The 14,031-nt window shown below is 38.6% G+C and overlaps 1 protein-coding gene across 1 annotated transcript; it reads left to right on the top strand.

Moving 5' to 3' along the window:
* The first annotated feature begins 508 nt into the window (after window positions 1-508).
* LOC138889757 (uncharacterized) lies at window positions 509-901 on the top strand. The gene has a single exon (XM_070173093.1). It carries the CDS (start codon window positions 509-511, stop codon window positions 899-901), a length of 393 nt encoding a protein of 130 aa, XP_070029194.1.
* The last annotated feature ends 13,130 nt before the right edge of the window (window positions 902-14,031 follow it).

The raw sequence follows: 14,031 nt of genomic DNA, 5'->3' as shown, positions 1-14,031 counted from the left end.
TGACTTCATGGGGCCCTTCGTCAGCTCGTATGGTAACAAGTATATATTGGTAGCAGTTGACTATGTCTCCAAGTGGGTCAAAGCAGTGGCTCTTCCGACCAATGATGCTAAGGGAGTACTAGGCTTTCTAAAGAAGAACATTTTCACGTATTTTGGTACCCCAAGAGCTATACTCAGTGATGGCGGAACCCATTTCTGCAATAGAGCATTTGCAAGGCTGTTGGAAAAATATGGAGTTCGTCATAAAGTGACCACCCTGTACCACCCACAATTGAGCGGGCAAGTTGAAGTGTCCAATAGGGAGATTAAAAGTGTCCTCACAAAAATAGTGAATGCAACAAGGACTTACTGGGCAAAGAAATTGGATGATGCATTGTGGGCATACCGCACAGCCTTCAAAACCCCAATTGGGATGTCACCGTACAGGTTGGTGTTTGGTAAGGCATGCCACCTCCCAGTTGAGCTAGAGCATAAAGCACTTTAGGCATTGAGGCAGTTGAACATAAACATGGAGACAGTAGGCACTAACAGAGTCACGGGATTACATGAACTCGAGGAATTCAGGTTCCAGGCCTTTGAGAGTGCTAGATTATACAAAGAAAGGATGAAATTAATGCATGATAAGCACATCTTGGATCGAAACTTCAAACCCGAAGATCTAGTGTTGTTATACAACTCGAGATTGAGATTGTTCCTAGGTAAGTTAAAGTCCCGATGGTCAGGACCCTTCAGAGTGGTGCAATTGTTCTTGAGTGGAGCTGTAGAGATTAAATCAGAAGACGGGACAAACAAGTTCACAGTAAATGGGCAAAGGTTGAAACATTACCTTGGCATGTTTGATGAAAAAGGGGATAGAGTGGTAATCACTTTGGGAGAGCCCCAGCACGCGGATGAGGAGTGATGATCAAATATTTGCGTCGTGCCGTGACGTTAAATCAGGCGCTGCGTGGGAGGAAACCCACGAGTGTGTTGATTAGCTGTTCATATAACTTACAAAAAAAACCAGCACCGCGACCGCGGTGAACCGCGGTGGAAGGCAAACATTCTGCCTCGAATTTTTTCTTCCCACCACGACTGCAGTAAACTGCGGTGAGGCGTAAACTTTCTGCCTCAGATTTTAAAACCCACCGCGGCCGCAGTCGACCGCGGTCGATCCAGGTAAATTTTTTTTCGTTTTTCTTCATTCTTTTCTTCCTCTTTTAATTTTACAACCCAAACCCCCCTTCTTAAACCCAAAACACGACCCCCCTCATATTCCCAATTTCTCTCTCTCTCTAAACACTACCCTCCCCAATTCCTCTCTTCTTCTTCTTCTTCTTCTTCTTCTTATCCTTCACTCACACCACCCTCATCTCTAATTCCTCTCCTCTTTCCCCCTTTAAGGTAAGGTCTTAACTCTTATCTCTCTTTCTTTGGCATTGTGTTGTATTGTGTTGTAATTTTAAGTTATGTTAAGATGTAATTGTTGGTATACTCCTTTTCTTCTTGTTTTTGCTTTTCTATTTTGTTTTTAAGTTTGCTTGATGAAGGGGTTGTGAATTGTATGTTTGAATGGTGTTATTGGTGGGTGATTGAATGACGTAAGTGTGGGGTGTGTGGTGTGGTTATATACTTGCTTGGGGAAGAATTTGGATGTACCCATGAGGGCTAGATGTGGCTGGGTAGTGCCTTGCTCACAAAGTGTTTGGGAAATTGCCCTAATGGGGATATAAGGAACTATTGTGACATGGGTATGGTGAAGTCTGAGTGACCATCCATAGTCACATATTTTGCACACTCACTAATAGGCGTTTCGTTGTATACAGGTACAATGAGCTCCTCCAGGAAGAGACGAAACACCGGACCCTCCATCAATGGACCGAGAAGCTCCTCACGATCTAGGAGCCAAGCCAGTGCACCTCAGTTCGATAGCACTCGGTTTGTCTCCAGCGCAGCAGAGAATAGGTACAACCAGAAAGCTCCAAGAAGCTACAACCAGAGGTACACATTGATCGAATGGTTTTGGAGGTGGAATGCCCCAATATGTTGAATGAGCTGCAGCGATGTCAGCTGGACATCTTCTTCGAGGTACCGGAGGAGGCTAATGTTCAGTTAGTAAGGGAGTTCTATACAAACCTGCCAGAACATGACAATGGGGTTGTGATGGTGCGCAATACCCCGGTAAATGCATCCCTTGATGCCATCCGCAGGGTATACAGGCTGCCTGTGTTTCGGGGTGACTTTGATCCTTATTGTACTTTTAGCAGAACACGGACCTTGTGGGGCACTCTTCTTGATATTATCTGTGTGCCGGATGGAGAACACCTATGGATCAAGCACAAGATTACTCTCAACTCCTACTGTCTGAATTGGGAGGCCAAATGTTGGCTCACCATTGTCAACAGTCGATTGTTGCCATCCAGCAACACGATAGATGTTATTCTACCACTGGCGTCCACAATCCATTGTTTTATGTCCCATCCTGATTTTGATGTGGCCCGGCTCATTCATGATGAGATGTTCATTCGATCACCTGAGCTAACCAAGGGCCATTACTTCCCTTCGCTGATCACCCGGCTGTGCCGTATTGCTCGAGTCCCTAAAAACTCTCAGGTTGATGGGAGATTGCCACTAAAAGCCCCATTCCGGGCGAGAAAAATTGGAATTGGACAAGAACCGGTGGTGAATGTTGATATATCTGATGATGATTTGGCTGATGATGATGATGATGATGCTGATGTAGCTGAGATTCCCCCTCCTCCAAGAGTTGATGTGGCAAGCCCATCACAGCCACGTCGGAGCACCCGTATGACAGCTTTGGAGCAGGATATGGCTGGGTTGCGTACCTCAGTCACTGATTTGGGTGTCTGTGTTGATGCGGTGGCCGAGAGACAAATGAAATCGGAGAAGAAATTCTTGGGCTGGTTGAGAGCGCTGGGACGTGCATGCAACGTGAACCCAGACACTGTCTCCGATTAGGAGTGAGCCTTCAGGGAAGTTACTTAACCTCACTGTTCTTTAAATTTTGAGCCATGGGGACATGTCTTCATTTTAAGTGTGAGGTAGGGATACTTCATTGTATGTTTGTAATTGTAATAATTGACTGTTTGATTTTGCTTGTTTTGTCTTGCTTTGATTGTTTTGGTGTAGAGTAATAGTTCATTAGGAAAGCTTAAATAGTAAATGACTTGTCCCGACGACAGATCTCTTTCGGCGAGATTCTTGAGGGACTAAGTCGGAAAAAAAAAAGTGGAATATGGAGACTCTTCCTGATGACGGATCCGTTAGACAATTTTCTTGAGGGAAGTAGTCTAGAGAAAAGACCAAAAAGATTTTTTTAGGTAGTGTAGTAACTCCCCCTTGGTTTTTCTTTGGGCCACGGTTCTTTTCCAAGGGTTTAACTTGAACCGGGTATAGGTAGTTTTATTTTTGATCTTCTTAGATTTAGGTTAGGAGTACTTGAACACGATAGACACTAGAGTCGAACACCTAGCTTCATTGGTTAAATCCTGTTAGAGTGCCTTAAAATTGTACGTTTGCATCTGACTTGAACACTCAAAAGAGAATGTCTTGATAACCCAATCCGAAGTGAGTCATGTGCCATTTGTGTGTGAGTTTTACTGTGTTCCATGTTTCATATTGATGCCTAGAACTTGCCCTCTGTGTGTGCAAAACGAAATAGTAGGTCTTTCAGTTTTAGAAGTGATATAGGCACTCTTTGTTAAGCCAGATATATAAAGTGACCCACCTGAATGCAAGACATCGTAGTTAACCCTGTTGAGCCTATAAGCCTAATTCTTTGGCAACCACATTGCAAACCTTACCAAATTATTTGAATAGCTGGCTGTTTGAACCCTTTTACCTCCCAATAAGCACTTGAACGGTAATGGAAATATGCAAAAGGAAAAGTATGGGGTGGTGGTTTGGTTTTTGAGTGGAACCATTGAGATAGAGAAAAGAGGTAGAAGTTGAAGCGTAAAAGAAAAAGCACCACGAAATATATATATATATTCACAATTGTTTATATATATATATAATATTCACAATGGTTGAGAAGTGGTGGCTTGTACAAATTGCACCTAATGGAAGGGGATGTTTTAAACAAATGAGATGGAGTGTTGGTTGGCACAACTATGATCTTTGAGTTAATGTAATTGTATTAAAAAGTGCTTAGGGAGGTTAGTCACTATACCTAAATATATCCTACCTGTCCCTTAGCCTATATTACAACTAAGTAAAGTCCTATTGATCTTAGACTGAATGAGCTCAATTAGTAAAGTATTACACTACGGGCAAGCCTATGGTGCATCTTTGTGGCATGTGAACGTTCTTTTTGAGAGTGAGCGAATTCTGTCTATTTCAGTTCCTACTTGTTTTAATTATAGTTATATGTAGACTACTCTCTTGTGTGATGTGAGGGCATGTGATTCACAAAGGAAAGGTAAGTCTTGACTCTTGTATAGAGCAGTTTGAGTAAGTGCGGATGTGCATGGTACAAAAGCTTTGACTCTTGGAGTAAAGGTTGTTCACTACTAGGTGTAAATTTTTTGTAAAATGTTCATGGTGTTAGTTGTTAAAGGAGAAGCTTGGGGAAGAATTCTTGATGGAGTGTGGTGGATTGCTCGAGAACTAGCAATGATTTAAGTGTGGGGTGTTGATAGTAGGCTATATAGTTGATATTTACACCTTAATATGACCATACTTTGTTGTTGTTTTATAGATAAATTGCCAACAAAATGCTCTAAATGGTGTTCTTTTGTTTAGCAAGGAATATTATATGAGAGGAAGCAACATGGAGTGTTTTGGAGGCGACAATGTGAAGAAAAACGCCCACTCGAGAAGTACCCGAACACAAAGAAGCATAAATGGTCTAGGCAATAAGGCCACCGCAACCGCGGTGGCACTGCGGAGAACCGTGGCAGATTAATGAAGGGAGACAGAAAGCTCAACATTCACCATGGTCTACCGCGGTTGGCCGCGATCGCGGTGAACTGTTCACTCCGCTGGAAGTTGTGGACCAAAGTGTAATTTCGGGGAAACTTTTGTAAAACCCTTATAAGATTTAGAAACTCTCCCAACTGAAGGAGGAAGCTAATTTTAGACTACTTTTGGAGGAAGAACAAGTGTGAGAAGATCAACCAAACATTAGAGTTTTTCTATCTCCTTTTAATTCTGCAATTTTATATTATGAATAATTTAGTAGTTCTATCTTATTTTGTTATGAGTAGCTAAACATTTATCTAGGGTTGATGGAACCAATTGTTAGTTGAAGTCTTGACTCAAGTTGTTATAATCGAGCCGGATTTACTATATGATTGTTCAACTATGTTTTTTATGGTGATTAATTGAATGGGCCTTGATTAATCGTGTCTAATTACCTTATATTGCTTGAGAAAGAATATTAGGTTAGATAGTTGTTGAACAACACCACTTTTGGGTAATTGAAGAGATTCATTACTTGAATTTAAAAGTGGGTTTAGAGATAACAAAACTTTGGTGGGATAATTTAGAGTTGTATAATCATAGTCAGCTAGAGTAGTTCGAGAGAATGCTCTAGTAAATTATTAGTTGATCGAGAGATAATTATGATAGCCCATAACTCTTAATCCTCATAGAGTATTACGGCGAGATTATAGCGGAAGAGTCAAGACCTAAACTAGCAATTGGGGAAATCACTGCCCTAGACCTTTTTACCATTGAATTATCTTTGTTTTAGCTTATTGTTATTTTTAATAGTAGTGAAGTAGTTAAACAAAAGAACCCAGTCTTTATTGATCAAAAATCTTGCATCTAGAAATTGATTGAGTTGATAATAACATTGCCAAAAAATGTAATAGATAAGTTAGTTCCCTGAGGATTCGATTCCGGACTTAAAACCGGATTATTTTTGCAGCGACCACTTTGTCTTTTAAAAGGCATAGATAGGCGTTATCAATGCTAAGGGCAAGTGGCCGGATGAGCTACCAGGAATTTTATGAGCATATCGGACCACAACAAAGTCAAGCACGAGAGAGCGTGTACAGTCCAGAGGCTTTGATACTAGTAGAAGTGGGGGAATCTACCCTAAAGTTTTCCCCATCAAACAATGAAACAAACAATAAAGCATTGCTGGTCAAGCTAGATTTGCTTAAAGAGCACCGAGATTTGGTATATGTGAGAATGGTGGCACAAAAGCAAAGGATGAAAAGGTACTGCAATCATCGGGTAACTCTCTGATATTTCAAAGTTGGGAATTTGGCTGTAAGGAAAGCCACTCAAAGCACTTAAGAAGTTAATGCTGGAAAGCTGGGATCAATATGGGAATGACTTTATCGTGTTTTAGCTATAGCCAACAAAGGCTCATACAAATTGGAAAATCAAGACGGAGTTAAATTTCCAAGTAATTGGAACGTGACTCACCTCAAAAGGAATTACTGCTAAAGATCCTTGCTGGTAGTTAGGATAAGTGGATTGATTTCCTTTCCACCACGAAAAGAACTGAAAGAGAAAGATATAGACTGAGATCTAGACATCGCCTAAGAGGAATCAGAGGAATACCCCTTCTTTATAAAAGTACCGCACTATTTTTCCCTTCAACCAGTTTTTGTCTCAATTAGGTTTTTTTGGTAAGGTTTTTAATGAGCCAACGATGTAGAGTATACTACGAAGGAAGGATCATCGGCAAACTAGTGAATCAATAACTGAGACCTTTGTTGCCTTTGCACGACTTGTGTGGCAACCAACCTATGGATGGTTAAATGATCTTTGGCTCGGTGGCTTAAGTCCTCTCCCAAGACTCTCACTATCTCAATTGGCCTCTGGAAACTGGTTATTTACCCATCCATAAGTTGTTCCCATTAATGAGATAGCAATGCAAAGCCTACTAAAAGGGAAGTGTTATCGGCGAATGCATGACTTCCAGTGCTCATATTCTTATGCTTAGCATCCGGGGGGGATAGTACATGACAAGGCACTGAAAATGTCATGAAGATAGGGGACTATTAAAACCAAGGATCTTCTCATCAAGACCGGGGACTGCATGATCAGCCCCGTAGAAATAAGTTGTAAAATTAGCCACATGTATTCGCAACTTTATTTACTTAATCAAATGAGTGTTTATATAAATGTACTTTTAAAGATAGAGGGAATAAATCAAAGTCTTTTTATTTCTATCTTATCTCTCACCCAAATGATAAGTTAATTTATTTTATCATTTAAAAGTTAACAAAAACTTCAAATACTTGTGCCGTAATGAACATAAGACGTTCTTAAAGAGCATCATAAACCTAAGGACCCTCTCTTATAAAACCCTCATAGTAAAGGGTAGATTCCAGAAGTGTTATGCCCAGAATCAAAAGCTATTGGATGCGAAAATATTCCCGAAGCTTTATCAATTAAATGAAAACAGAATATTTCTTGCACTAACACTTAAGTAAAAGTTTTTTTTATTAATTAAAGTTCCAAACTTAGTAAAAAGTTTTGGTGTAATTACAAAAGGTAAAGAAAAAAATATACATCAGTCCTTGCTGCTAGAGCCCGAAGGGAGAAAAGAGTCTTCATTTTCTATAGTAGGGGAAGGTTGTTCGGCTGTTGGTTCAAGGCCTTCATCTTCTTCGGTTTCCCCTTCGGTTCCCGAATACTCAGAGTTAGTATTCGAGGAATTAGATGCACTGGGCCGAACAAGAAGGTTCTCATGAGCAGTTGTCTCCAGTTCCTGGGCCTTGGCAATGCAGTTATCAATATTGACAATGCCTTCTTTCTCCTCCTCCAGGGCCTTTCTTGTTGTTTGATAAATCTCGTAGTTTTTCTTGAAGACGAGGGAATCTTCTTGGTCCTGGAGTTTTTCTCGGAGATTATGAATCTTGAATTGGAGCTTCTCATTTTCAGCTCTCATTGTGCTGATTTGGAATCAAGTTCAGCGTTGGGTGGACGAGTGAAGTTGATTCTGCTCCATGACCCTTTTAAGTCTCTTTTCTATTTTTTCTCTCCTCTCCTCGAGAGAGTTGGCCTCCTCGATTTTGGAGTGTCATATAACATCCAAGTTATTATCATGCTCCATCAAAGCAGACTCGCGCTCGGCAGCAACATTAACTGTGTCATGCAGTTCGGCCCACTTAACTTTTGCTTCTTTAAGGTTTTCATGTAGCTGGGCAGCTTCCTAGCTGTGGGATATTCTACCTTGTCCGAATTGCTGGAACTAGGCCTCAAGATCATCCACTTGATCAATTCTTACTTCCAGAATCGGTAGGCGCTCGGCAAGTTGATTCTGTTTAGCCAAGAGCCGATCTCGTTGCCAAATAAGTTCTTGCTTGTCCAAAATCAGCTTTTGCACGCCATCGGAAGCAAGAAGATTGGCCTACAAATAGGTCAGTAATAAGGTTATCAATGCAAAGTATAAATTAAAAAGATATAAAAGAAAGTCATATCGCTACCTCTGCCGAACAATGCATGCTATTGTTTATAAAACACTTCATAGAAAGAGAGTCCATATTTCTCCAATCCTTTGCTGAGACCAGCGACTTTTGGTAATTGGCAAGCTCCACTATCTTGGAAAGAATATTGCACTCATTCGAAACTGAAAGAATGACAATTTTCTTTCTATAAGGGTTTTGAGAGGGTACCGAGTAAGTATTTCCCAAGTTCCCGTGGTAGAGAGACTATGGAGAAGAGGCACTTCCTACTTATTCGGCTGGTTCTGGTAGAGAAAAAGCAGTCGGTGCCGGTGGAGAAGTAGTTATTGGTTCATATGGAGAAGAAACAACTGGTGTAAAAGGAGTCACAGTTGTTGCTGGCTCAGAAGTTGGTGGCAGAAGAAGGTTAGGGGTCGAAACCCTCTGATCGGAGACGTTGACAGGGATCGAAAAGCAAGAATCGACATCTTCAACCAAACCCATTTCCCCTAGTATGCTTTAACCTCTTCTGGTGGTGAATTTTGAAGCTCTCCCCACTGAGCACCCGGTTGAGCTAATGAAGAACTTTTTATTCTTTAAAGAGGGGCATCTTCATCACTAGCCCCTTCTTCATCATCAAGGACCAATGTGACCGGTCAAGTTGATTTTCCTCTCGCTCCGAGTCCTAGTCGAGGAGGAACGCTTCCTCTTTGGTTTCTTATTTTTGGATTAGGGACTTCGAGAGGAGGCACCCTCACCGGAGGCATAAGTAGATTCACGAGCCCTACTTTGGTTAAAGGCATTCTGCAATATCTGTTCAGCCTCCTCAGGTCATCAAGAGCCTTGATGTAACAGAACCCTTTGGAAGTCCTGTATGGAGCAAAAGCACAGTTAAGAGATTGTTCCTAAGTTGTTAATATTGAAAAAAAAAAAGAATTTTGTTTACCATGGTTCTTGGCTTTCCACCTTCGAGATTCTGTTATAGTGATATCTAGAATTTTCTGTACCCATCAGTCCATGCCTTGAAGCCTTCCAAAAAGGTAGCTAGAATAAAGGAGATAAAAAATCAGTAGAGAAGGAAGTTTTCCTTTTTACGAGGAAAGAAAATAGATACCCGAAGACTTACAAAAAAGATTCCATAATTCAGGAAAAGAAAGCACTGTGGCTGGGATAATGTCTCAAGTAGCAATAACAACGAACCGTTCCATCCATCCACGGTCATTGTCGTCATCAACGCTGGTAAGGAGGGCATAATGACCATGCTTGTTGAGGTTTAGCACACCTCCACGGAAGATCTTTGGGGACTAAAGGTTTATCATATACACGAAAGTTAGGGTTTCCCCACTCTCAACACATAATTGGCAAAGACAAGCCACCATACGCCATATGGATAGGCCTACATATGCGAAGAATACTTGGTACCGGTGGAAAAATTCTAAGATTATTGGGTCAATTCCTTCACTAACTCCCAAGGTGAAAGGGCCCAAGTAAAGGGGTATGTGTAGACATACATGAACCCCGACTTGGAGTACGTAACTCATTTCATCGCATCAGGGGTGAGGATTTCGACGTTACCCCAATTATATTCCTCTTTCACAACAGGGATGCTAGAAGGACAAATGGAAGAAGTGTATCTACAAACAGGCCAAAACCTGTCACTTTTAGAATTTGGAGGTGATTTATGTTCTTCAAGGTCGGATGTCGTGATAAGATGAAGTTGTATGATGGTGTTTACGCTTGGAGCTTTAGAATCGACATCAACTTCCTTGGTTTAGTTCTTCTTTGGACCCCCACCGAAGAGAAGGCCATCGTTTTTGAAGATAGCAGTGTTAAAAGGCATGTTTATAAGGAAAAATTTTTACTGAGAAAGTTGAATATTACAGAAGAGCTCTAAGGAGATTCAAAGAAGAAGAAGAAGTTGTGAAAGTGAAGAGTGAAAATGATGAGTAGTGGAGAAGTTATAGACAACAAAAATCGTGGTCAATTACCTCAAAAATCGGCAAAAATATTTGCTAAATCACGGGACAACACGTGTTCGGATCATTAATTACGAGAAGGTGTGCGTCCTTTCAAATATCATAAACCGTTAAGGAACTTTCCCACCAAGAAAGGAATTTTTATCTGCTTCCCGGTAACACTAAGTTGCATCACCGAAAAGTTGGGGGACTATCTGTATAGGATAAAATTGGTTAATGACAGTTGGGCGAATGACATAGTGACATGTAGAACTAAAGACATGTGGGATGGGAGTTAGCAAACAACTGGCACCGGATGCAAGCGTGCAATAAGTGCTGAACAAGTCCCAAAGCCCGATCAGTCGGTACAAAGATGCAAAGCTATCATCGAGTAACATTCAATGAGCAGCTATTATAGAGAATATCTGCATTTATAGCCAACCGTTATGCACCCATCATGCCGATTTTATTCTCATTCAAGAGGAGCTTGGTTTGAGGATCTTGTCTCACTGAATAGGGCTATAAATAGAAGGATTAACATCCACTGTAGATACGAGAAATCTCTATGCACAAAAGCTATAATCTATTATTATATTACGCTCAATTCTAATACTTGAACATTGCATTCACTCTTGTCATCAGAAATGCTAAGTTCTTAGTCAAGCTTGTTATCTTCTTTAAATTCATTTGACAATCTTACTTTTGTTCTCATTTGCTTATTATTTTTGGGTCAAATCGATTCGCTTGTCTATAAATTACGCTATAAATTCAACTGTACTATTTTTACGGGTAAACACTACCCACTAAAGCTAATCTCTCACACCTTCTAATAGGGGCTTCTGTACTTCTCTTCTTAACTTGTCCAAACTATCTCAACTTGGGGGGCCACACCCACTTTATTCACATCTTCTTTAAATGGGAATGCATACCTTATCCTCCATACGTGGCACACCTACCTTATCCCAACTAATTTTATTCCTAATTCTATCTAACCTGATATGCCCACACATCCATCTCAACATTCTCATCGTAGCTATTTTCATCTTCTGAATATGAGAATTCTTGACCGGCCAACACTCTACCCCATACAACATAGTCGGTCTAACTACTACTTTGTAGAACTTACCTTTAAGTCTCAGTGGCACGTTCTTATCATATAAAACACCTGAAGCGAGCCTCCACTTCATCCACCCTGCTCCAATATGATATGTAATGTCCTCATCAATCAAACCATCACCTTGTATTATTGACCTAACGCACTTAAAACTTCTTCTCCGGAAAATGACTTGTGTATTCAGTCTCACATCCATGTCCGCTTCTTGGGTAATATCACTTAACTTACACTCCAAGTACTTCGCCTTAGTCCTGCTCAGCTTGAAAATCTTTGACTCAAGAGTCTGTCTCCAAACCTCCAATTTCTCATTAACACCACTCCTCGTCTCGTCAATGAAAACTATATTGCCCGCAAACAACATACACCAAGGCACCTCCCCTTGAATGTGTCGTGTCAGTACGTCCATTATCAAGGAAAACAAAAATAGACTAAGAGCTGATCCCTGATGATGATAATATTTTACTGCTATTAAACAACAAATTTCACAATTTTTTTTAAAAATATGTACTTTAACTATATTTCTTTTCCTAAATGTTGAGGTCACTTACAGATTGACTGATTAAGTGACTTAATGTAAGAAAACGTTGGTTAGCCAAGATCCTCCTTATCTAACAAAAAAAAAGATCATTAGGTTAATATTTTCTCTAAACCCTACATTAAAACACCAAATTTCCAACTAGCACATAATCATGAAAATCACAAAATGTCCTAAACAAATCCTCAGAAACAGCTTGATTAGATGATTGTTATGTATCGTTTCTTAATGTATTATATTGTACTGTATTGTTTTGATATATATATAATATATATATATATATATATATATATATATATATATATATATATATATATATATATATATATATATATATAATATGTACTTATAGATTGTATTGGTTTTCACTGTTTCATGATGTCATGCACCAATAATATGAAAAATAAACTTGTAACCACGAATTTAACGAATACACTAAAATTTAAGTAACAATCAAAATAAATATTATATTTAAAGTAACAATACGTTACAATAAAACAGGTAACAATCATCCAAACAAGCTTTCAATTGATCAACTTCCACGAATAGGCAATTATAATTATTTACAAATAATAATAAAGAAAGTCCGAAACTGAAATGATGTCTTTTTTGGCACAAAATACGTTTCTACAGTTAAAAAAAAGTTAGATTTCTAATTAAAATGCAGTATAATACTGCGTTTTACTTTAACGAAAAGTTAGCCATTAAATTTAAACGCAGTATTATACGCATTTTATTAAAAAATTAAATTTTTTTTATAGGAAAACACATTATAATACTGCTTTTAAGGAAAATGCAGTATTATACTGCGTTTCCCTATAATAAAATATAGGCGGTCCTTCTTCTTCCCCAACTTCACAACAGAAGCCTCCATTTTAAAAAAAATACGCCCCACCACTGCTGCCCCCCCCCCCCTCGAATTAAAAAAAATTCTTGGGCCCCACCCGTCACACAAAAAGTGAAGAGCGTAGGTCTCGCATACATCCCAAGCCTTGGATTCCTTCGTTCGAGGTCAAAAATTCGATTTTCCAATATTTCAAAAAACTTAAATCGAGGTATTTCGAATTTAGTTTATGTCGAAACTCGTAGAGCATATGCATATTTGTTTTGTTGAATGTGTTTCCACGTTGATTTGTGTTATGTTTGCGTTTAAATTTGTATGTTATTTTTACCCGAATTGAATTATTAGCCTTGGGACAAAAAATAATTAAAACTTGACAAATAATTTTTATTGTTAATGAAATTGACACAAATATCTTTTACTGTTTTATATGTAATTTCGTGAATGTTATGTTCATATGTGTTTGTTGTTTTTATTTAGTTTAGATTATTTATTTGCTTAAAGAATAGTGGCCTTTTAGCGTAGTAAAATATAGAGTTTTTAGCGTAGTAAAATATAGAGCCTTATAGCGTAGTAAAATATAGAGCCTTTTATGTTGTCAAATTAATTCAAATATCGAGCCTGGAACGCATAGATAATTACCCAGTCCAATTAAATAATTAATTATTTAATTTATTTAACTAACAAAATTTTAAACTTATTGAAATTGACACACATAATAATTAAGGATAACTTGGTGCTACTGGGCCTCAAATATCGAGCCTGGAACCCATAGATAATTACTCAGTCCAATTAAATAATTAATTATCTATTTAACTAACAAAATTTTAAACTTATTGAAATTGACACACATAATAATTAAAGATAACTTGATGCTACTAGGCCTTAAATATCGAGCCTGGAACTCATAGATAATTACTTAGTCCAATTAAATAATTATTTATTTAATTTATTAAATTAACAAAATTCTAAAAATGTTGAAATTAACACACATAATAATTAAGGATAGCTTGGTACTACCGAGCCTCAAATATCGAGTCTGGAACTCATACATAATTACTCAGTCCAATTAAATAATTAATTATTTAATTTATTAAACTAACAAAATTTTTAACTTATTGAAATTGACACACATAATAATTAAGGATAGCTTGGTACTATTGGGCCTCAAATATCGAGCCTAGAACCCATAAATAATTACTCAGTCCAATTAAATAATTATTTATTTAATTTATTAC

The sequence above is a fragment of the Nicotiana sylvestris genome, chromosome 4 (assembly GCF_000393655.2).
Source record: "Nicotiana sylvestris chromosome 4, ASM39365v2, whole genome shotgun sequence".
Lineage (NCBI taxonomy): Eukaryota > Viridiplantae > Streptophyta > Magnoliopsida > Solanales > Solanaceae > Nicotiana > Nicotiana sylvestris.
Note: the sequence above shows the minus strand (reverse complement) of the source record. Positions and strands in the feature narration are given on the sequence as shown.

What these genes read in the sequence shown, in the direction of transcription:
- LOC138889757 (XM_070173093.1), top strand. Translation starts at nt 509, where the DNA reads ATGGAGACAGTAGGCACTAACAGAGTCACGGGATTACATGAACTCGAG.